The sequence below is a fragment of the Phlebotomus papatasi genome, chromosome 2 (genome assembly GCF_024763615.1).
Source record: "Phlebotomus papatasi isolate M1 chromosome 2, Ppap_2.1, whole genome shotgun sequence".
Classification (NCBI taxonomy): domain Eukaryota; kingdom Metazoa; phylum Arthropoda; class Insecta; order Diptera; family Psychodidae; genus Phlebotomus; species Phlebotomus papatasi.
The window spans coordinates 21,316,573-21,340,632 of record NC_077223.1 but is presented as its reverse complement, the minus strand read 5'-3'; the positions used below and the strand labels follow the sequence as shown (position 1 = coordinate 21,340,632).

The window sequence follows — 24,060 nt, the reverse complement described above, 5'->3', positions numbered from 1 at the left end:
GAACAGATACAGTTGAATGGATCACTAATATATCGATTAGCATACACAAAAATACCAAAAAGTATTTTGAAGCTTATATTTTCAACTAAATAACGAGCATGTCTCTTAACATTCCGATCCGTGGTACTCTTCCCTTATCTAAAAAATAAAGTGATTTTTGTAAAAAAACGAGTTGTTCGACTTATATTCTGACAAGTCGATTTTATTCTGAATTCAAAGTATCTTTCGCAATTTAAATGTAATTTTCACTCAGTTCGAAGTTCGAACATGAAATTTGATGATCTATTTCATAGCACGATCAAGAAGTCAGTCTTATCATTCACAAGTAGAGTTTGAAAAATTCGAAGATATCTTTGAAAAGCCAAAAAAAGAGACATCCTTACTTGATAATTCCGCAAGATGGCTGAAGTACATCCTGTTCGAACGAAGTGCTCGCGTCAAAATATGCAAGTCTTAACTTTGTTGTGAGGAAAAGTACTAAGCAACGACGTTTACTGCTTCTATTTAATCACTCCATAATTCCTGAGTAATTCTTTTGCGAGTTTTAGCCTGATGCTTCATAAATTTTCTCTACCTTCCTTGTACGAAAATTTATTATGAAAATTCGAAACTGAATTTGAATTCTTCGAACATCAACGACTTTTTGTGCAAATAGAGTTCCATTTACTTTTTATCCAAGACCCTATTGGAGAATGAAACTCTCCCCAATCTTTCCGTATAGAAGTAGATCTTGAAAAATTCAAAAATCTATTTGAAGATCCAAAAGAGAGACTTTCTTACTTCTTGATAACTAATTCCGCAAAGTGGCTGAGGTAGATTCTGTTCGAATTTCGAAGTGTTCAAGTGTCAAAATGTGACGGTCTTCACGTTTTTGAGAGGAAAAAAAAACAGAACAACGACGTTTACTGTTCTTGCCCCAGTATTTAATCACTCCATAATCACTGAGTAGTGAGTAACTCTTTTGCCAGATTTTTAGTGTGATATTTGATAAATTTTCCCCACCTTGTTCGAAAATTTAGTATGAAAATTCGAAATTGAATTCGAATTCTTCGAACTTCAACGACTTGTTGTGCAAATAGAGTTCCATTCACCTTTTATCCAAGACACTATTGGAGAGTTAAAATCTACTTCTGTTTGGGCTCAATATGTGATTTCTTTGGCTTGAATGATCGCCCTTCGAATTTTCAAACTCTGCTGTAAATTGCTCAAATCATTGTTTTTTCGATATTATAAATCTTGAACTATCTTTTTCATCAAAAATAGAAAATAAATGTTTTCCTTCAACAATAGAAATCATATGAAAGACTCACAGAAATAGTACTGTGGGTTCAATGTATAGAATCAAAAGTCAGTTTAATTTCTTGATAATTCCAAAAGATGGCTCATGTGAACCCTTTTTCGAATTTCGAATTTTCTCGAGTTTTATTTCTGTACTTTCTATCATAGAAAATATAGAATAACTTTTGTAAATTTTTCCAAAAAATCAGTTCAAATTTGAAATATTCAGTTTCAGTTTTCGAATATAACGACATTTATTCAATTAGAGTGACATTTATATTTTAGCCGAGACACTTTCATATACAATGAGCAAAATCAAACTCCAGCTGTGAATAGGCAGAGTCGAAAGATTTATTTATCTAAATCGCATACAAAACGTGCATAATTTCCCCTTAGTGAAATGCCCTTTGGTTGTATTCAAAAAAGGGAAAACTTTATGTGTAAGAGTTTGTGTGATTAAAAAAAAAGAAGAAAGGGCTGAAGACGCAGAAGAGCAATAAAATGTCCTCAATAGAATTTATTGATGTTTCCACCCTCATTCTATTCTCCAACTACCCCAACTGGCAAAATTGTCGTCTTGCCCATTAATGGCAAATCGAAGCGAAGAAACTCAATTATCATAAAATATGTGCAAGCACCAGGCGCCTCCATTGCAAAAGACTGGGCATAGAAAAAAGCGCCAAGTGGCGCGAAAGTGACGTCACCTCCGGTAATTATCACCTTCCACCAATTAATTGACATTCACATCCGCCCTCGCGTAATTTCAATTAATCGCCAAGTGAGGGAAAAACCCGCTAAAAGCTCCCAATTGCAGACTTTTAAGTGTATTTGCTCTGGATATTTGCTCAGTGCTAGGTGCTAGAACAATTATTTATTTATGGAATATACGAGTACCTACACCACAATATTTTCCAATACCCTTTTCCATTCATTCCCAACTTTCAGCACTTGTGATGCTGAATAGAATTGCTCCAACTTCAAAAATAGAAGTTGTACAAAAGGAAAAGGAACTTCAATATGGTTGTAGGTCATTGACATTTAGAAATAAGAATTCTGAACTTTTTCTTCAAAACTTCCAGCCATGTCATTTGCAAAATTAATGCTAACTTGACAACCCCAATTTTATTTGTTACCATTATGTAATTTAACATAATTTTAAAGCAAATGGATTTATTGTTACTGCACTAAATTTCGGCCGGCTTGCAATTTCGGAAACTTCTTTTGTTCCTCAAATTTCCAAGAACTTTTAGTTTTTGCATACTCAAAGATTATACAGTGCAAAAAAAAAACAAAAATGTCGCTACTGCAAACGAGATGACGAGAAAGAAACTTTAGAAGAATTCCGGAAGGGCAAGGAATTATAAGAATCAAAGTGGCCGAAATATTACCCAAAGCTATATCTATATTTTTATTGATTTTAGAATTATTTTAGAGAAAACATAGATGATAAACTATATCTATAAGATTCCAGGCAATACTCATTAAAAGAAGTAACAAAAAATTAAATTTGTATTAAAGATGTTATATTTCAAAACTTAAGTCTTTAGCTAGCGCCTACGTGCAACTATGTCGAAATTTGGTACAGTTACCGTAGTTATAAAACATTTAAAAATTTTATCAAAAAATAGATGGCAAAGCAGCTTTGCGAAATGTTCAAACTCACTACAATAGATCTCTTCGTGAATTATATTTTCGCGCGAGAAAAAGCTTTCCATATAGTGATTGAACTTTAACCTTCGTGAATGTTAAGTTGGATTTTTTTCGGTCATAGTTGTTCAGTCATTACAGTCAACATGATTGCATAAACTACCTCCAAAACACAGGATTTTGGACGGAATGGAGGAAATTGGGGGAGGAAGAGGAACCAAAACATTACTAAGCAATGTTTTTTAATGCAGGGTAAGGGGGATCACTGCGAACTGTAAGTTTATATCCCTTATCGTTTCAGTTCCAGAAAAAAAACAAGTTGAAAAATAATTGATTATGGGCGAAACTGGCACAATGACTGACACTGACACTAAATTCCAAATTTGACTTATTTCTAACATAGGGTAAGTGTGTTAAATTTCGGCATAGTTGCATGCAAGTGCTAAAGTCTCAAGTTTGAAATGTACTAATATCTTTAATAGAAATGATTTTTTTTTTATTCCTTCTACTTAAGGAGTGTTGCTTAGAACCTTATAGACAGTTTATCGTCTTTATTTACTCTAAAATCATTCTTAATGCATTTTAAAATGAATAAAAATGTAGATAGCATTGGTGGCCTATTCCGGCCACCTTCATTCTCATAGTTCCTTGCCCTTCAAGAATTCTTCAAATGTCTTTTTCACGTCATCTCGTTTGTCGAAGCTACATTTTTTGTTATTCTTTTGCATTGTATAATCTCTAGTGTAGAGTATGTAAAAACTAAAAAATCATGGTAATTCGAGGAACAAAAAAGGTGGCCGGAATTTGGCACACTTACCCTATAGTTTCTCATTTTTAACTTAGAATTTTTCAATTTTCTCAAAATTTTCTACTGACGAAATTTGCTTTATTCTGCTCTAAAGGATATTGGGCGAAAATGTATGGAAGCTGGTCCAACCCTTCGCCAGAGATGAGACTAGGCCCATTTTGTAGGTATTGGTGTATGGCTTAAAAATTACCTAGACCCAAGTCAAAAAGGACTGTCAATCCTTGGAAAATTAACGATATCCCTGTGAAAATTCGCAATTTTAACAATTTATTACTCGAAAACGGCTTAACCAATCTTAATGAAATTCGGCTCAAAGACGATGTTATGACTTAGGCTTTAAATAAATATTTTTATATTTTTAAAGCCATCGCACATTACAGGGCAACAAAATGTAAACTTTTTTCATTTAATAACAAATCAGAGATATTTTTGGAGTCCTTGATGTATCTTGAACATATGATCCGAAGAAACTTATAGTCCATCACGTCAACGATCAATATGCGATTAACCGTTATTGTATAAAAGAAGTTTTGCAAAAAAATCATTATAATTCTTATAGATATGTTTTATGCTGTAGTGTTTTTCCTACACACTTTTGGGGTTGGTCCCGGAATAAAAGTTGTTACCTTTACGCATGCCTATTCGATGGTACAGGTCTCATTCGTGGCGAAAGCTTGGACCATTTTACCCCTTGTCTTTTATAAAATTTTTGTTATTAAATCCAGGTTAAAGAATAAATAATAGATGGGTCTTCTTTTGATCCTGATTTAACCCTTAAACGATTTTTAAGTAAAATGTAGCCCATAAAAAATTAAATATTTTAAAATTCATGAGTTTGTAAAGTTTTAATGATCTTAGTCTGAGTTGGTCTGAGTTAAAGTAATTAATGAACAGTTTTTTTTCGCGAATAAAATATGATAAAACTTTTATTTCCCAAAGTTTAAACCAGAAAATGTTATGGATGTTTTAATAAGACGATAGGGGACATATTTTTTTCTTTCTTTGAGGTTCTAAAGGAAAAATTTTGGCAAATATACATAATAAATATTCATTGTAAATAACAGGATAAGATATTTTTCGGTTATTAACTTTTAATGTTTCTTGTTGATCACAAATATGATTTAAAGGTGCTTAAACTACTTAAAAGTCTGTTTTATAAATGAACATTCCATGAAAGTCAATTTTTAATTTGGTGACTGAGAAAATGCAATTATAGAAGTTTAATAACAAAAAGAACGCTTAACACTCACCTTTTCTGTGATGATGGTGACGCTTGTTTGTGGCTGCGGTGTTTCTGGTGGAGATTTTGTGGAGTCCACTGTTAGTCTCAGTCGACTCGCGTGGAAGCTGGATCCGTAGCAGTACATGAGCACCATTGTGGTGGGAAAATAGAGGGCACAAGTGGCAAGAATGCGAAAAGAGGCTCGACTGTAGAATGGCTCACACGCCAGCAGACCCGTCGTATTGTAATAATAACCTACAAGTATGCTTGTAATAACCTTTGCAGAATAGTTAATGGTTTTGAAATCTTTGAAATCATACCCTTGGGCAGCACCAGAAATCCGAAGACTGTTAAACATACTATCCACGCTAAGCTCAGCATCACAACGCATCCCTGAAAGAAACCAGCAATGATAACAAGTTAAGAAAAATCTCTGAAATTGAATAATTTTGATCTCAAAATTTATTTTTATGTGCATTAAGTGAGACTTAAAGAATCTCCCTTATTGGTTTTTGTATATGGTAAAATCACTCTGTTTAAATTTAGCCAAGTGAGTTTAGACTAAAATTTTGGAAAAATGAAGACATTTTGGAAACTTCTCGTGAAGTGCCACATCTCATTTTAACATCTGAAGTTCGTAAAACCACCGCTAGGAGTGCTATTAACAAAAAGAAAATTTTTAAATTTTCTAAGGTAATCAGCTCTAGCCCTATGGCACGCATAGTCGTTGAGACATCCCTGACCAGAGTTATAAGAGGCCAAAGTTAAAAAACTGACGCGCCTGTAGCTCCGGTTCTAATTAACGTTTTAACCCATTTTAACCTAAATTTTTGTGTGTGGGATCGTTCCGATGAGCACTTTCAGATGATAGTTCAAAACTTCACCGTTTGTGACGCGGCGATAGCGTGAAATAATTCATTCTTTTTTCTCAAAAACGCCATTGCATTGTGCATTTTGATCAAATTTTATGGTGTCGTAGTCTAGGCAAAAATAAAGTTACGACAAATGCTGATTCCACTGACGACTTGTCCTTGATATTTAAATAAAGAATCTCTGATAAAACTCTACTGGTATAAAAATTGACTCTTTTACTGGAGTATTTTCACTACTAGAGTCACACTTTACAGTAAGTACAGTCTTTAAGTATTATAAATGATAGATACGTGTGTGAGAACTAAAATGTTTTTTTGCTCATTAAAAAACGTGAATTATACCTAAAAAATAATGCTCAGAGCACAATAACTTTTGTTTGTAAATATGTTTTCAAAATTTCCCATGAGAGTGAGAGAGATGACTAGATCTAGATCTCACTCATTCTCATTGAAATGTCATAAATATATTTACAAAACAATATTTATTGTGCGTTGGGTATAATGCCGTTTGGAAACTTTGTCTTTGGAAATTTTGTCTTTCATACATTTTACACAATTATCGGAAATTTTGTCTGTCACACATTTTGCACAAGTATATTTTAATAACTTTCTAAAAATTTCCCTTTTCTCAGAAAATTTCCCTTTGCCCCAAAGGACGAAACTAAAAATTTCGCAAAACACAGAAAATTTTCCTTTGCTGTGATCTAATTTATCCATTAAAGTGATCTAATTTATCCATTTGTAAAGTTTTTTTTCTTTTTTGTAACAGTTAAATTATCTATAAAATGTTTGCACCTTATAGTAGGTTAAAATGAACCAGACTAAAGCTCTGGTAGACATATTTAAGATTATTAAGAAAATGCACCACTCTAAATGAGAGCAGAAGGTACGACTAGTCCAGAAGAATATGCTTGGAATGGGATGAGGGGTTTTGTTCCAGGAGAAAGTACAAGAACAGAGATTTGAAACAAAATCCCAAGTGTGGAAAGTTAATTAAGGCCAGAGACATAGAATTTAGTGAGGTTTATGAGATAGAGGATGAAATTCACAAGTTGAAGATTTATGAATGAACCAAGAGACAGTTGTAGAATTTAGAATTTCTGATAGAGAGAACTTTATTGTGAAACGTGCAATTCAGTCGTGAATTTTTCCACCCATCCTCACCCACTAAATTGTACCACTTTCTGCAATATTCACGAACACATATTTCAAGAGTTTCTGGGAAATGTTCTGCAGTTTTCCTGCAGAATACCCAAGGAAATGAAATAATTGTGGCGACAAGGAGTCTCTCAGTTACTCTTTATAACACCTTTTGGAATAGTTCAACTACTATAATATTCTTATTTAGCTGGAAATTTGTGAATAGTATTACATTCGAATAATCACAGAAACTTCCTTTGGTCATAGATCAATTATGCCTCGGGTATTCCAAATTATCTTCATTAATTTATCATAAGGGGATAAAGAACTTTCTTACAAAAGACAGACACTTAAGAAACAGCTCAACTTCACATTTGTGTGTTTCTTACGAAATTAATTAGACCAACTTTCACTGTATCTAACTTTCAGTGTTGTCTATCGTTTAGCAAATTATCTTACTAAATATTATTATTATTACTCAATGCACTTAATGGCCAGCGCACAATAAGTTTTGTTTGTAAACATGTTTTCAAAATTTCCCATGAGAATGAGCGAGAGGAGCGAGATGACTAGATCTAGATTTCACTCACTCTTATTGAAATGTCAAAAACATGTTTACAAAACAAAACTTATTGTGTGTTGGGCATAAACCATTATAATTACGAAAATATTATCACTGTGAGAAATTGTGGGTATTTTAGCGTCCACCGTCGTCTTAGCATGGTGTTTAAGGTTTTTCGAACTCATTTTGTGACATTGTGAAGCCATAAGTTTAGACAGAGGCCAGAAGTAATGCCGCCACTCTATAACAGAAAAATTTTGTGATATTTTTCCGCAAGAGTAAGAAAAGGTCTGCATATATGTTGCAGAGTCAAAATCGAGATTCTTGTTTAGAGTTACCCAACTTTCCTGTACAATTTATTAACCACTTAAACTTATGTTATTAAAATTTATCATAAGCTAAAGATTTTTGCTTTCTCGAAAGTTAATAAGAGCATCTTTGGGATAAATTTTCATGGTGTAGCAAATTAAGGATTAATCATGAATTTTGCAAGAAACTCCCTAAGCTATTTTGAGGAGTGAATTATTTTCTTATAATTATGTAATTGATGCAATGTAAATAATTTGTGGTTATTAAGAAAATTCTGAAATATACAATTAGATAAGTATTATAACTCTCATTGTTTTCTCAAATAATTGCATTTTTCACACGGAGAAAATTTTTGGTATCCACATTCAATACATGTGGTAGGGTAAACGTGTGGTATTTCGGGACACTTTTTAGCACTTTGTAATTTCAAACAGCCTAATGACTTCTCAAATTATTTTTTTCCTTTTTGATACAAGTATTTATGTTCCTTATTCTATCCAGAATAATATTCTTACCGAAAAATGTTGAAAAATGCCACCTTTTTTATTCAAAATAGCAAAAAATATAAAGAAGTAAGAATGGTGTATTTCGGGACAATTGGGTATTTCGGGACAGACAAAAGTCGCTATTATGCAAATAAATTTCACTGAGCCTGAATATTTACCTTTAAGTAGAAGGTCTAAACTTCACTCTTCCACTTGTAAAGTGGCTTAAATCGAAAAAACTGAGCACTGTTTGTGTTAATATCTGCAAAAATGACCACACTGAAGGTTTTGTAAAAAGTGGAATGTGACACTCACAATTCACGCGTATTTAACGCTTTAAATTAAATAAAATATCAAAAGTTTTATGTTTATCTGATACGTAAAGAGCTTAAAATTTCATGTAGAACTTAAAAATAATAAGAAAACAAATATTTATAGGATTTTTGATGTGTTCAAAAATACCCATATTATGTCCCGAAAAGCACCTTGCCCAGAAATACCACACGTTACCCTATTGATTTTAATAATACGATTTTAATACAGATTTTTTTTTTTAATTTATGGAACAAATTTGAGAAATATTTGAATTATTTTTAGGGCGTTGAGGTATTAATTTTATAAAATCTATTTTCGAAGAAAAAAATGGTATTGATTCTACCTCAAATTAGGATTGATTTTTAGAAATAGTGTAATTTATTTTATCCCATTGCAGTATTGATTTTTAAAAATCTACTTTCTAGGAAATGATACTGATTTTATCTCAATTTCCAGGTATTGATTTCATCAGTGCGTTCTGTTATTGACTCTATACCATATTGATGTTGAATTTAGGGTGTTTCGGTACTAAGTCTATCCCACTGAAGTAAATGTTTTTTTTTATGACACTTCGGTATTGATTTTAAGATAATTTGATATTGATTGCATCCCATTTTGGTATTGATTTTAGGATCTTCCGCTTTTGGTTCTATCTCATTGCGGTATTGACTGTATCTCATCGGGGAAGAGGATCAATATACTTTAGTAGATAGAGTCTAGAATCTATACCTCAGCGGAATAAAATCAATACCGGGGTATTCTAAAATCAATACCTCTGCAACAAGATAGATTTAATACTTCAACTGGATAGAAACAGTACTAATGAACTCTGAATCCAATACCGAAATGGGACGAAATCAATACAGAAACAACATAAATTCAATACCAAAATGGGATGAAATTAATTCCTAAATACTCTAAAATAATTACAAAAATGGGATAGAATCAATATACAAAAATGGGATAAAATCAATACCAAAAGTAACAGAATCAATACGGAAATACTCTAAAATTAATACCAAAATGGGATACAATCAATACCGGAGTACTCTAAACTCGATACTGCAATGGTATCGAATAAATGTTACAGAGTGGGTTGAAATCAATGCTAAAACACCCTGAAATCAGTACTGATATTTATTGAAAATTGATGAATTTGTGGTACTGAATCAATGACTGAGAATTTCTTGAATTATATCCCAAAATACTCTACAATTTAATATTCAAGAGGTATTGGAGCTCTCTCTTAATACCAAAAGTATCCCATAAATGTATTGATTCTTGGGTATTTTTTCTCTTTGCGCTAAATCTTCAAACATATTCTCGAAAATTAAACTTGCTTATAATATCGATGCTTGAATCAGCAATTGTCGCAACGGTCGCAATACATACTCGTTACCTAAATCAACAATCCTGTAAGTTTGTGTGTTCTAATTTTGCTACAGGCAGTTTTTTGTTGAGATAGGTGATAATGATGTTACAACAATTGATGATTCAAATTACGATATGCTAACATATTACAATAATAATAGTAATACAAAGGATGGAAGGTCAAAAATTAATAAAACGGAAAAAGATATGTCAAATTAATCATAGTTTAGCCTGAAAACGTTTTACTTAACATTTATTTCAGATCTTTCTACATTATTTAAATTTTTATTTCTTTCATATCCTTTGAATGTGTATTGGGGATGCCTAATAAATTATGAATGTTTCTAAAAGAATCGCAATAAAAATGCGGAATTCAAGAAAATACGATATGTCTCAATGTGATTCTGCTTTTTAAACCTTTATTTTATGTATGATTCAAGAATCTAAATTTAGCGATTTTGAATTGAATATTTATCATGGAATTACTAAAATCTAGTTAGGAAATCAAGAACGGGCAATAGCGCATCTGGAATGAGAAAAACGTGTATCTGACTGTTTATTGCTGGAGACAGGCACCACTATTGCACTCTCCGGAGTGCCTGGGGAGATGCAAATACTCGTCGCAGGAACTTTGGAAAATGTCCAAAAGACTGTCTGCTAGTGGAAATGAGTCATTTATCAGGCACAAATTTCTCCATGAATTGGAGCATGAAAGGCCTTAGGATTGTGCGGAATCTTTTACCAATTTCCCATTTCTCAGGCCATCGCATTTTGAGCCCCTTCTGCCGAAAATCGCGTTGACAAAATTGCTATTTTACCATTTTCCTTTTTGAATATTTTGGTCGATTTGGTGGTGCTCCAAAAGCTCAAACCCCACCTTCCCCCCTCTCTCAGGAAAAAATCTGTCCTCATCATTGTGGCTTTGACCTCTATTTCCTCTGGCCAGAAACGAGAACAACTCCGGGGTTTTGGTAAATTGTGAGGAAAAACACTGTTGGTTGGGATTGGAGACAAAACATGAGCCATATGAATGGGAAAGATGTTGATTTACGATCAATTTTCGTGGGCAAAACAAAAATGAAAATCACACTGTTGAGAGATTTGTGAGTGATAAAACAAGAGAGACGAGAAAATGTGACGATAGATAAATAAACAAAGAATTGAGAAATAAATATCAAGGGGTTGGTGAGATTAGCAGAAATCATATCGATGAAATCTTCTAAGCACACTCTTCAGAAAATTAAACAATAAAATTAATTAAAGTGGGATAAATATAGTTTTATATAAAATTCATAATTTTCATTTTGCACAAAAACGGGTTGCACTTAAAATTCTGTTTGCGGTAGTCGGAAAAATGAAAAAGAGAAACTACTTAGTGATACTGGTGATACTACATATAGTGAATAGACGGGACGCACCACAAAAAAAGGTTGTCGTCTAAGCTGTTTTAATTTATTTAATTTTTTTTAAACAATTATAAACATTTCAATTTCGAGCAGGATGAAAATCAAGAAATATTTCATCGTTTTTGACACTTAAATTTCCCAAATAGTTACTTTTGTTTATGAGTTTTTCAACGGTCTTATGAATTATTCAAATAACAAATAGAATAATAGTGAGCATGTTAACACATTATTGATATATTTACACATTTTAGTTCTTCACGAAATTAAGCGGGAAATCTGTCTTGGATTGCATAAAATGAAAGTTTAATAACCACACTTTTTTTTAACCAAAATTTAGTTATGTAGGTACCTTGCATTTTTTAAGAGTTTCTAAACATATTCTTAGGATTTTGCAAAATTCCATTAGAGCTACAACACTAGTTTAATTATATTTTAAATACATTTTCAAAGATTTTTCCCTTCTAAATTTAATAGAAGTAAGGTAAATGTCCTAATTCAAAACCATTACAGACGCTTTAAATTTTGACAGAAGATTCAACACATTAAGTTCATATTTTTTCTGAAGAGAATTACATAAATTTGCTCCTTGACTCTTCTAGAATGTTACTGTTTAGTGGAAATTCTTTAGATATAATTTGAAAACTTCTTAAATACAAGGAAAATACGCGAGTATAAAATGCTTCTATTGGAAACAAATTAATCCAAATAGAGACAAGGGAAAGTTTCTAATTGGAGATAAGTGTAAGTGAAACCGCGACGAAAGGCTTCCAAAACCTTGTTAAGTTTCTCATGAGTGCAGGATTTGTTCTTATTCCTGGTCTTTTCTCCTTTCCCATTTAAAACAATAAAAAAATCTCTCCAAAAAATCATATTTCCAGGGTTTTCTATTGAAACATTTGCAGACACTTCAAAAAAACCCCTTTTGTTCATGAAATAAGTAATTATTTAATTTAAAAACTTCACGTACCGTTAACAATAAAGATTAGCACTTAATTTAACTAAAATTAGTCAGAAATATGACATTAAATGTTAAACAAAACGAATAAACAACAGTAACCTCATTGTGTTTTTCATTGGAAAACATGGTCGATTTATTAAAAATTCAATGATGAAAAGGTATACTTTTAATTTTTCTGAGAAATTAACAAATTAAAATTAGAATTTATGAAAAATTAGAATATGAATGGATTTTCGCTTTATTTGGAGCAAAATTAACTAAATAATGAAACTGAGGTATAGAAAATTTGTAAATATAGTAATTTAGTACTGTATATGTCATGAAAACAGTGACGTTTCCATTTGGAACAGCGAAAAATTTCCATTTGAAGCAGATTTTGAATTGGGTTAATTTACCCTACTTTATATTTAGTACGGCAGGGTTTTTTACTTTTTCTTTATTCCAAAATTTCATAATTTTTTCCCTAATTAATTGAAGGTAAGGTATTACTAGTGCAGTGGGTGGAGTGTTATAATTAATAAACTTTGTTGATGCTCTTAAATAGGAGCTTTTACCACGGGCATGAAATAAGCCCTGAATAAGCACTTATTAATGCCTTAATTAAGACAGATAAGGGAAAGTACTCTACCTTCGAACACGTCTTTTAATACGTTGAATTGATTAATGTCTTTATTTCTAATGGTTAATATGACATCGTCCCATTTTCTACTCCAATGTCCGTTCTATTTCGCTGGGTGTCTCTACAGTTGCCTAATAGGCGAAAGTACTCTCCCTTCGAACGTTCATGCCTTCGAATAATGTAAATTTTCTTTTATTTTTCTTAATTGATAATATGCTAACTTATATTTAGTACAAATGTTTAAGTCTCTTAGGAAAATTAAAAGAAAATTTACATTATTCGAAGGCATGAACGTTCGAAGGGAGAGTACTTTCCCCTATTAGACAACTGTAGAGAAACCCAGCGGAATAGAGCGGACATTGGAGTAGAAAATGGGACGATGTCATATTAACCATTAGAAATAAAGACATTAATCAATTCAACGTATTAAAAGAAGTAACCATAAAATGTACGGTTAACTGGGGCACCACTAAACACGGGGTGACATCAAACACTAATCTTCATTTCTGAGCTACTTGGCCTATCTCGACCATTTCTTCAGTGGACAAGCATTCCTATAATGCCTATAAATTTCTATAAGTCTGGTTTTTTGAAGTCGACTATCTGATTAAAAATTCGCAGTGTTTGGTGCTACCCCGTGTTTGGTTGTGCCCAAATTTCCCCTAATTAATTTGTGTTTTCATTCACAGAATTTTTCGCTCTTTTATTGATAAGTCTATAAAAATTGAAATTGATGTGAAATCCACGAAGTATAATTTAATGTTCTTATTTATATTTTATTTGGTAAGTTTAACTAAAGGCCCTCCATTTAATTCAAAGCTTATTATCTGGGACCCTTAGCCTCATTAATGTGAGGAATTAAGTAAAAATCTTATAGCCGTTAGGACAACTACTTAAAAAAGTTATATGTTATTTTCATATTCTTATTAAAGGCATATACAAAGACCTTAATTAAGTACTTAATGTTAAGACTGAACCATGCTATCTCACTTTTGCCATCCGCCATACAGTGTTAACGTTTCTCTAATTTTCATTTTTATTTAAGATTATTATTTAAGATTTTACATAATTGAATATTGAACAACCCTTTAAAATTAAGTCAATAAATTAAGAAGTTACTAAGTACTTAATAAGCACTTAATGTGTTGGCCGGGTATTAACACTAAATTAAGGCTACTCTAACATCAAACCCAACACTAATTTCAATTAAACATTGAGAGAAGAGTGTTGTTGTTGTAACACTTGAGTGTTAAGCTTGGTCTAGTTTAGTGTTGAAATATGTTTATGATGAATTAACACTTGGCTTCTCTTCGATTTCGAGACTTGGAAACTTTTCCAGAAGTATATTACTGTTAAATGTGTATACAACTATGCACATTTTGGACTTTGAGACGAAAATTTGCAATTCTAAAACTTTTAATTATATGACGATTTTCGTTTGGATTTCGGATTGTACGGTAATACAATCCTTCAAAACCTGGTATAAACACCAATTTCCCAAACACTCTCAAACTGTCCAAGTTTAGGATGGGTGTCAGGATGAAAAAAGAGCCAAGAGAATGAAATAAGTGACAGTGAAATAAATGGATGAACCCCCTGAAACATGATAGTTTTCCGGCGTTTTGGGTTAAATATTGACGGTACGCCTCCCAATTGTTGCTGATTCAGCACACTTTATTCCAAAAGAATTGTGATCTTGGGCACCAAAGGAATGAGGGAGAAGAATGCTATTCGCCCTCTAGGGATACTCTCACTTGCAATTGCCATCCAACCAGGGACAATGAAGGAGTGAGTGGTGTTTTATACTGAGATAAAAGTCGCAGTCAATATTAGCTCTTGAAGATGATGTCTCACACTATTTGTGCGCCAGAGATTTTTATCCAAATCACCCAAAAATTCTCTGTGCCTTTTTTTTCTGTCTCCTCCAACAATTCCTCCTCCTCAGCACATCTTCCGGCAAAGAAAAGGATCGAAATCTTCGTTGACAAGACAAACACTTTCACTGAAATTCCACATGAGGTCTCCTCTCGGAAAATTTCCATCGCCCATCCACTTTTTGTCGACTCTCCTTTCTCTGATGGAGGATGAAATCCTCTGGGTAATTTTGATCTCAAGGAAAATGGCTAAGAAAAGCTATTCTCATGCGATGCTGATAAGTTGATATGTTGGTCTTTCTTGCCTCGTGCATTGGTGAGATAAGGACACATCCACCATGGAGGATTTAGTGAGAGAAAAAAAAAACGTCCGATGGCACTCAGATTATGCTCAAATCACTATTCACCGACTTTTCCTACGCGATAATGATTTTCCTCTTCGGCAAATGACAATGAAAACACGCGATAATTCCCTCCCAGTAATCATCAATGAAGTCACGAGGTACTGGATTGATGTTAAACATTGATCCAGACCCATTATTTTGGTTAATGTGGCAGTTTTCCAACACTAAACTGCCATTTCGGCCTAACATCAAATTATTTTGTACAAAAGATAATATTATTACTGAAAATATTATGAGAGTTCATGCAGAAAATTTAGATTACAATCAAAAGAACATAAATAAATCTCTTGATTTTGAATTTAAGACGCATTGTCCGTAGTAACTACAAATCTGTTCTTTTTCGTTTCTTAATTTTTACGAAATTAATATTTAATTAGGGTAAAGGCTCATAATTTTGTCCAGTTTCTTATTTTGGACATTTTGAGGATAAAATTGGACACTAAAAATAAATTGATTAAAATGATGGATTTTTAATCCAATATTTGACGAATAATGAATTCTATCTAAATATTTGTTCTTTTTGGAAGATTTTAACACTAAATACGTTTGAGTATGATTTGAGTTGCAATTACTTTGTTGAAAATTCAGTGTGAGCAATTGCTTACGAGAAATATGACAGAACTTTGTGTTTACTTCAGTCTTATTTAATTGTGGTAAAGTACTAACAATGTTTCTTCGCTTTTTTCAGTGATAATATTCATTGAATATTGTGTTGATTCACGTTAGTGGTGATTTGTACATTTGACCCTAAGTGAGATTTGCCTTGTGTATTATATAGATTTATATTATTATTATTATTAGATTTTTCGTGTGAAAAAATAGGAAATTTTCTAAGACATTCACCACTCTGAGGTGATACTCCTTGTTTTGGACAGGTGTATTTCTCACGAAATTTCGTGAAATTTTAGCTTTTGTGATGACTAGGTTGGACAAATGTCTGGAGAAACAAAGGAGGAGCATTATCTCTACGAAAGAGATGTAGCGAGAAAAGCCTTGAAAGGCTCCCAGAAAGGCCAGAGAATTAGCGAATCCGCTCGTACTTGGAGTACCGAAGTCAACTCACTTTGATGAATGATATGGAAAGTACACGGGCTTCTTGTGACATTCTACGTTTCCCTTACATAAACAGGAAGAGGACTTGGTAAGATTGGTTCATGAAATGAAGAGCAATGGGTATCCTGTTGAGGCGGATTAGCTGTCCAAATTTACAGCCAAGTTGTCCAAATTAATAACCAAGTTGTCCAAAATTCGATTCAAATTCACCTCTACATATCAATTCATTTTTAAACGTACCGTCGTTGCGGGTGACTTTGCACTCTGCTGTTCGTGAGACTTTAAACAATTCTAGCACTTATTGATAGTCTTCGCCGATCCGGTCTACCATGTCAAAGTATATAGGGATATGTTAAGTACCAAGTAAGGTACAATGATCCTCAAAAGGATTCTTGTGGTTTCAGTAATAGTCAATGAAATGCTAATATAGGTATTTTGTCAAAAAACGGCTCCGTGAAAAAGTTATCTGAAGATGCAATTTTAAAATCGATTTCAGAGTAGTAAATTGCCCAAATCTATTCTAAATTTATCTGGCTAGAATAATCCACTTCGATTTTGCTGATTATTTTTATTAAAATATTTTTTTTCCCTATTATCTTTCTAAGAACGCATGATTTATGTTATAAAATTGCATGTAATGGTCTTTCTAAAGCTTTATTATAAAAGTATTTGGCTAAAAATTATCCAATTTTTTGATAATTTAAGATAAAGTGACCGAGATCTACAAGATGGTGTGGTCGCCATCTTGGTTTGACGTTTCTGTCCGCCATTTTGAATAACTGTCAAAACCTAAAACTGGTCCGATTGAGCTGAAATTTTAGTATGTTCTGGCTGATGTCAAAACCTTTTCAGAACATATATAACATCCGGCCTAGGTCAAGCGATTGCCTGGATACAGGAGCTCCAAGTTCAAAATTTTGACATTTTCATGAATACAGAACTACGGAGAGCTTCTTTTATCGAAATCATCACAAAAAAGACAGTACTATCGTTAGGCGATGAGATCTAAATAACCAACAAAAAGAAAAGTAATGTTTTTCTTTATAACAGCATATTATTTGAAGATCTGAAAAACTGGTTTTTGCAAAAATGAAAAAATAAAAAAATTAATAAATGCACTTTTCATTTATTTTTTTTTAAATTATGTAAGAGTAAATAAATATATAAAATAAAAGCCTCAACCATTTTTAATGGTTACTGAGGCATTTCATTTAGATTTTAAAATTAAGGATTAGTAAATAAAGATCGCCAAAATATGATGATTTCAAAATTTTAAAATTTGAGCCTCTGTATCTAGGTAAATACTTGACGTAGACTGGGACATAGATACGTTCTGAAAAGGTCTTGACATCAGCTACAACATACTAAAATTTCAACTCAATCGGACCAGTTTTAGGTTTTGACAGTTATTCAAAATGGCGGACAGAAACGTCAAATCAAGATGGCGATCATGTCATCTTGTAGATCTCGTGCATATTACCCTTAGATGTGAAGATCTTCATTGTCGTTTATTATCAGAAATTGTTGATTTTTTGGTATTTATTAAAAAGTGCAAAGTCACCCGCACCTTATCCCCAGTGCAAGCCTTTTTTCTTGATTTTTTTAAACATAGTAAAATTTTATAAAATTAATGATAGTGGCACAAAATCCATTCATTAACAACTGAATACAAATAATTTTACTCAAAACCCCCCCTCCCTTCACTTTATCCACTTTTAGAGAGCAAAGTTGAAAAATAGCGAAAAAACGTGCAAAGTCACCCGCAACGACGGTACTAAGACTACTTTTAGTAAAAACAGAGACAACAAACCCTTGCCAAGTTCCTAAACAATCCTTCTAAAAAGAGAGTAACAAAAAAAGTCAATTAGTATCGAAAATATAGCACTTCAAACTTGGAACATCGATGCTTATAAGCAGACTGTACAAAATTATGAACATTTACCCTAACTGTAATTCGCTAAGCTTAAAAAAATATAATATGGTTATTTTATTGACTTCGAAAAAATAGATTTGTTTTCTTTTTTCTAAGTAACATCTAAATCTTAAAATCGCAAAGAAATTTTAGTTCATGTTGTCAATTGTAAATTTCAATAAATTCTTTTGTATAATCGGAATATTCGAAATTTGAGGTTTTTGAACTCAAACTGTAACCACTCTAGAGAGGTTACTTTTCAGCCGATATATAGTAAAATTTGAATTTTTTAAAAGCTTTAGAAATTATAAACGTGTTTACTTTGCTCTTAATAAAAAGACACATAATTCCCGATTATAAACTTTGTATCTATTTTTATATTTCTGAAATGGTTTACTAATGCTCTATGATCCAGTTCAAATTGGTAATACACCACGTTCAGAAAACACTTAAGAGAGACAATTCACGTGAGCACTAGGGGAAAGTACTCTCCCTTCGAACGTTCATGCCTTCGAATAATATGAATTTTCTTTTATTTTTCCTAAGAGACTTAGGGGAAACTGGGGCACCACCAAACACGGGGTAGCACCAAACACTAATTTTTATTTCTTAACTAGGGGAAAGCGTGCTATCTTCGGATGACTCAAGCTTCGGACAATTCAATTTTTTCTCTATGTTCCTGATGGATTTCACCGAGAGCTTTTTTCTCAAAATTTAAGACATTGGACTAGTTATTAAAGTATATTATTATAATGGGACAAATTAATTTATAACATATTGAAAAAAAATGAAATGTTCGAAACATAAATCGTCCGAAGATAGCGCGCTTTCCCCTACTTGGACTATCTCAACCATTTCTTCAGTAGACAAGTATCCCTATAGTGCCTATAAATTCATATAGGTCTTGTCCTTAGAAGTCGAATAGCTGATTAAAAAATCGTAGTGTTTGGTGCTACCCCGTGTTTGGTGGTGCCCGAGTTTCCCCTACACATTTTTATTAAATATTAGTTAACTTATCATCAGTTATTGATAATTACGTTATAATTGTGTATAAAGCTCTAGGGAAAATAAAAGAAAAATCACATTATTCGAAGGCATGAACGTTCGAAGAGAGAGCACTTTGCCCTATCTGGTGAGTTGGGTGAGTTCGAGCATTCTCCAAAATCGAGATTGCTTTTTCATTTCTTTTTATAAATTTTACTACCATTTTGTGGAGCTTATTCACAAGTTTTAAAGGTTTAAAATTCAAAATAAAATAAAGTGTATGGACAATATTTTGAAAAATAGCACTGAGATATTGTAAACACCAAACCAGACATAAGGACCTACAGATACCCAGCTTTGTATTTTGTGGAACAAAGACAATGGCCACAGAAGAAAAAGTCCCCCGGAGCCGAAGGATCGTAAATTGCCGCCACAACGTTGGGTTTTGTTGTTGGTGGCTCAATGTGTTTACTTTTTGGTCGCCCCATGAATTCCTGGCTAAGATCCTGGGAGGATGGGGTGGAATGTGCATTTGGCATCCCATCCCCCTTTAGCCATTCTTCCGGCTTTGCTCTCAATCCCTCACACATTGCTAGTGGGGGAAATGGGCTGAAATTTATATTTTCTACATGACACCAATATTAATTGACTTTTTTCTCTTCTAGAACGGGCTTTTTTCTACCACTTCTTATCCAATATTAGAGCTTGAGAGCTAAATTGAGATGATTATAGAGAGATTTTCATGCACAGTCTGCTGGAGGTCTTTGTCCTCATATTCGGCATTGCTTAATTGTGTAAAAAGCACAATGGGGTGTAACTTTGAATAAATCTCTTTAATATCACTGATTTTTTTTTTAGATTTTAAAGTACAAAAAAAACCGGCCGATAGTCAAAATACTACCTCACACAAAGAAAAATAGGCTTGCTAACTTCAACTAAATCTAAAGTTAGAAAATATTAGAGAAAGGCTCAGGCTTCGCACAAACTATGGCTTCGAACACTTGATATTTTTCACATATTTCTTTAATGAACCTGACCTGGCAATATATTTTATGGCTTGTCTTAAGTCATATTATTTCCTAAAAAAAAGAAATGGCAAAGCGTCCCAGCTTTGCGGAGTGCTCCAACTCACGAGATAGAGCTTCACAGTGAATTAGTTTTTTGCATGATCTTTTCGTATTACTGATCTACTAGAGATCAAATTGATTTATAAATTACAAAAGCATTTGAAAATCAAAAAATCGGTATTTAACCGACTCATTACCGATGAAGACCGATCCAGCCGGGTTAGAAATTTCAATACCTCTCCAAAAAATCCAAATTTAACCAAATCGGTTGAAAATGGGCCCTCCAAATTAGTTGACCTTTGACCTTAAATAATTCAAAATGGCGAATTTTCCGGTCATAGGTATGTTTGGGCGAAATGTTCGCCTGGACTAGCTTTAAAACATATCCGAAAATCATTGAAAAAGCTTGGGCCAATTTTGAGAAAAACCGAAAAAACATGTTTTTTCTAGCGGTTAGAAGGGGGAGGGAAAAAAATCATCGAGGGATATTGTTTTTTTTTATTGGGGGTCATCTAAGAGCGGAAGTCGATATCTCTTACCGTGTAAGCTCCAGAACAATGAAAAGTTGAAAAAAAAGACGATTATAAGGTAAAGTACCCTTACTCGATCGGGTTCCTCTATTCGACCGGTGGGTCAATTTTTGAATATTTGATGGTGAATTTCATCAATTTCTATGAATTTGTCACTGATTCGTATTATTTAAAGAATAATTGACCTATTAATGTTAGATCATACATAAAATATTATAGCAAATATAATTAAATTGAATAAATAAATCTACCGGTCGAATAGAAGAACCGGTCGAATAAAGGGTACTTTACCTTATAACTGCTCTCTCTTTGAGTTCGAGCAGTAAAATAGGTTAGATTGAGTAAAGTAATATAGGAAAAGTATGAAATGTTCGAAGCCAGAGTAAGTGCGAAGCTTGAAAACCTTCTCCTTTTTAGATATTAATCAGAAAATGTTACCAATACCGGTGAATTCTTGAGTTCTTAATCAACTATCCTAAACTTTTAATTTAAGAAACAATAATGGAAATATTAAATAGAGAAGATTGGGGCAAAATGTAACAAAAACTATATTTTATCGAGTATCTGACACAGTTTTCATTCATAGGAATGGATTTTAAGTGTATTGTATTGTACTCCGTTTCCGTTATTTATTGATTATTTATTTTTTAAGTTATTGACAGTTTGATCCTTTTTAGATTTTTATTGGACAGGATATCGACCAAAATAGGCCTAAGACCTCAGACTTAAAGAGGGGTGGGCAAAAAAAATCTAACATAGTTGTGTGTTATCTTCACTTCTTCCGGTATACGCCAAAGGATTGTCGTCGTCTTCTCAAAACCAGAAAGGCTTAATTACTCCAAAAGGTCTTGGATTCTCGGTATGGGTTTTCCTCAATGAGTTAAGAATGTTTTAGTATTTTAAATAATTTCTTACATTCTAAACTTTATTAAAAATTTGTAAACTTAACCCGATCTATGAAATGGAAAGACCCGGTACATCGTAATAAATAAATAAGTATTTCCGAAGTTATTGAATTGGGAAAAGTTTAATTTGTGAAATTTTGCATCAGTTTTTGCTACCGAGTCTATTTAATTTTAATTTAAGTAAAATTTTGAAGAAAACAAATATTTAAACATTCCACGGGCAAAATCTTTGGACATTAAAAAAAATTATATCTACACAAAACAAGCAATGTTGACTTATTTACTTTTTGGATCACACAAAATATTCAGTGGAACTTCTCATTTTCCCAAAAACTGGCAATTTAGCCTGAAATGTGCATTTCATCCCGCATTTTCCACATCATCAACTCTCCGCAATCCAAAAAAAAAGGTGTTTGATTGTGTGGTTTTAGCTGTAAAATATGCTAGATATGCCGGACATGCTGATGGTCAAAATAACTCCTAAAGAGCATTTCTGACCGCACAAATGTGGTTCTAACTCAGAGAGTGATTTTGGAATACAATTAGAGTTAATTAAGAGCGATCATGGTAGTGTATTTCCGACCACCAATCATTCTGAAAGCTCTCTGATGGTCGATTACCAGCAGATATTTCCGTATCTATATCTCACTGTCGCAATACCAATAAATTTTATCTCTTATCGCGACGACGTGTCGAATTATTGCGGCGAGAAACGGTGATTTCTTCCAGTTAATCCGTGAAAGTTGAACGTGTGTGATCACCCCCCCGAGATTAAGAAGTTACATTGTTATGATGACTTTTTTCTCTCTTCAAAAATTTCCGTTATTTTTTAAGCACCCATACAGTACCCGTCATTTCTCAGAGGTGGCGCTTAGACAGGGATGTAATTAGGGGTAGAAATTTTTTAATTTAATTTAATTTTATTTTATTTTCATATTTGTTTCTCAATGTAGTTTGTTTTAAAAAAACATAGAATACAACGTAAAATCACTCCATTTTGACAAAAAATCACTAACTAATCAACTATACCACTTTAAGGATTTGTATACTTTTCTTATTGCTATTACTACGGTTTCACTATATCCAATAATTTTTTTATTTATTTTCGATATATAAAATGGCAATAAATTATGGAATGCATACGAATATATATATAAAAAACTAGGGGCATTATTTTTTAAGCAATGTTTAAATATCAGCATAAAGTGCTGCATTCACTGTATGATAACTAAATACAAAACCAATAATAATACAATTATAATCCTTAGATAGGATCAGAGTTTCTTTATTTAACAGTATACTTACTTAATAAATCTATCACATTTGTTTAATTTGTAAGTTGTAGTAGGTTCTTGATCGTGGCTATAAGTTCTAAAAAGGCTCTTTATTGTGACATGTGAGGAGAGAAACAATCACATTTATGTAGTTCTGCATATTTCCATCAAAAGATGTGCTGAAGTACGATACCTGAAAACGTAAGATTATATCAAAGATCCAAGTAATTTCCTAGCAATATACAAAAAAAAATGATTTTTTTTTATTTTTCAATTCAATTCAATTTATTTCGTCTTTTTGCCTCCCTTCCCATGCGACCATCGCCGTCTTAGCGTTGATTCCAGCCTCCAGGACCAAACGATGGAAAAGTCCCTTCACAGACTGTATGTTATCTGTTACAATGTTATTGTTACAATTACATTGTGTCATCAGCACGAAACTGGTTCAAGAAAAACCTATGTTCAAAGGAAGTGATCATCTAAAGTGATATGCCCATTCCAAAATCGTACAATTTCCACATAGTCTCACGCACATTTCTTTCGGATTAAAATCCTTTGAAGTGAGTGAGCCTATGTAGTTTTTGACGCTCGGATATTTTGGTGTTGAATAGTCGCAGCTCCTCCCGCATTCTTTTCTCAGCAAACAATCTTACAGCAGGTTCAAGAAATACGAGGAAATGTTTGTTCTGCTCGATGAAGTGTGTTAGATTTTTTTTAGTGGGGTAGTTCTTGAAGCTGGTTATAATGTACGTGACACAAGCGTTCTCCTTGTATGTCTTCAGGAACTGGGCTTGTCCAACTTGTTTGACTCTTTGGCAAAAATAGTTGTTTCCCAAAGCACATACACATTCGAGAAGATTTATGACGAATGAAGGAGTCGTTTCACGAATAGTGATACAAACTTCACAGTCCAATCTTACTTTGGACATTAGCATATCTGCTGTAAGTTGAACTGAGACCACCTCTTCCCCATAGACGTCTTCATCAGAAGGTCCGGAAATCGGTTCTAGATTGACATCATTCGGCTCTGAATGACCATCCCGATCGACCTATTTTGCGTTAAAA

The 24,060-nt window shown here is 32.9% G+C and overlaps 1 protein-coding gene across 1 annotated transcript in view; it reads right to left on the bottom strand.

The window, feature by feature from the left end:
• LOC129803034 (trace amine-associated receptor 1) overlaps positions 1-24,060 on the bottom strand; it is a 141,159-nt gene that overhangs the window by 6,427 nt on the left and 110,672 nt on the right. Inside the window, exons 6-7 of the mRNA XM_055849348.1 lie at positions 5,276-5,348; positions 4,984-5,210 (exon numbers count right to left, since the gene is read on the bottom strand). Coding sequence (XP_055705323.1) covers positions 4,984-5,210; positions 5,276-5,348 — 300 coding nt within the window. The remainder of the gene's footprint in view (positions 1-4,983; positions 5,211-5,275; positions 5,349-24,060) is intronic.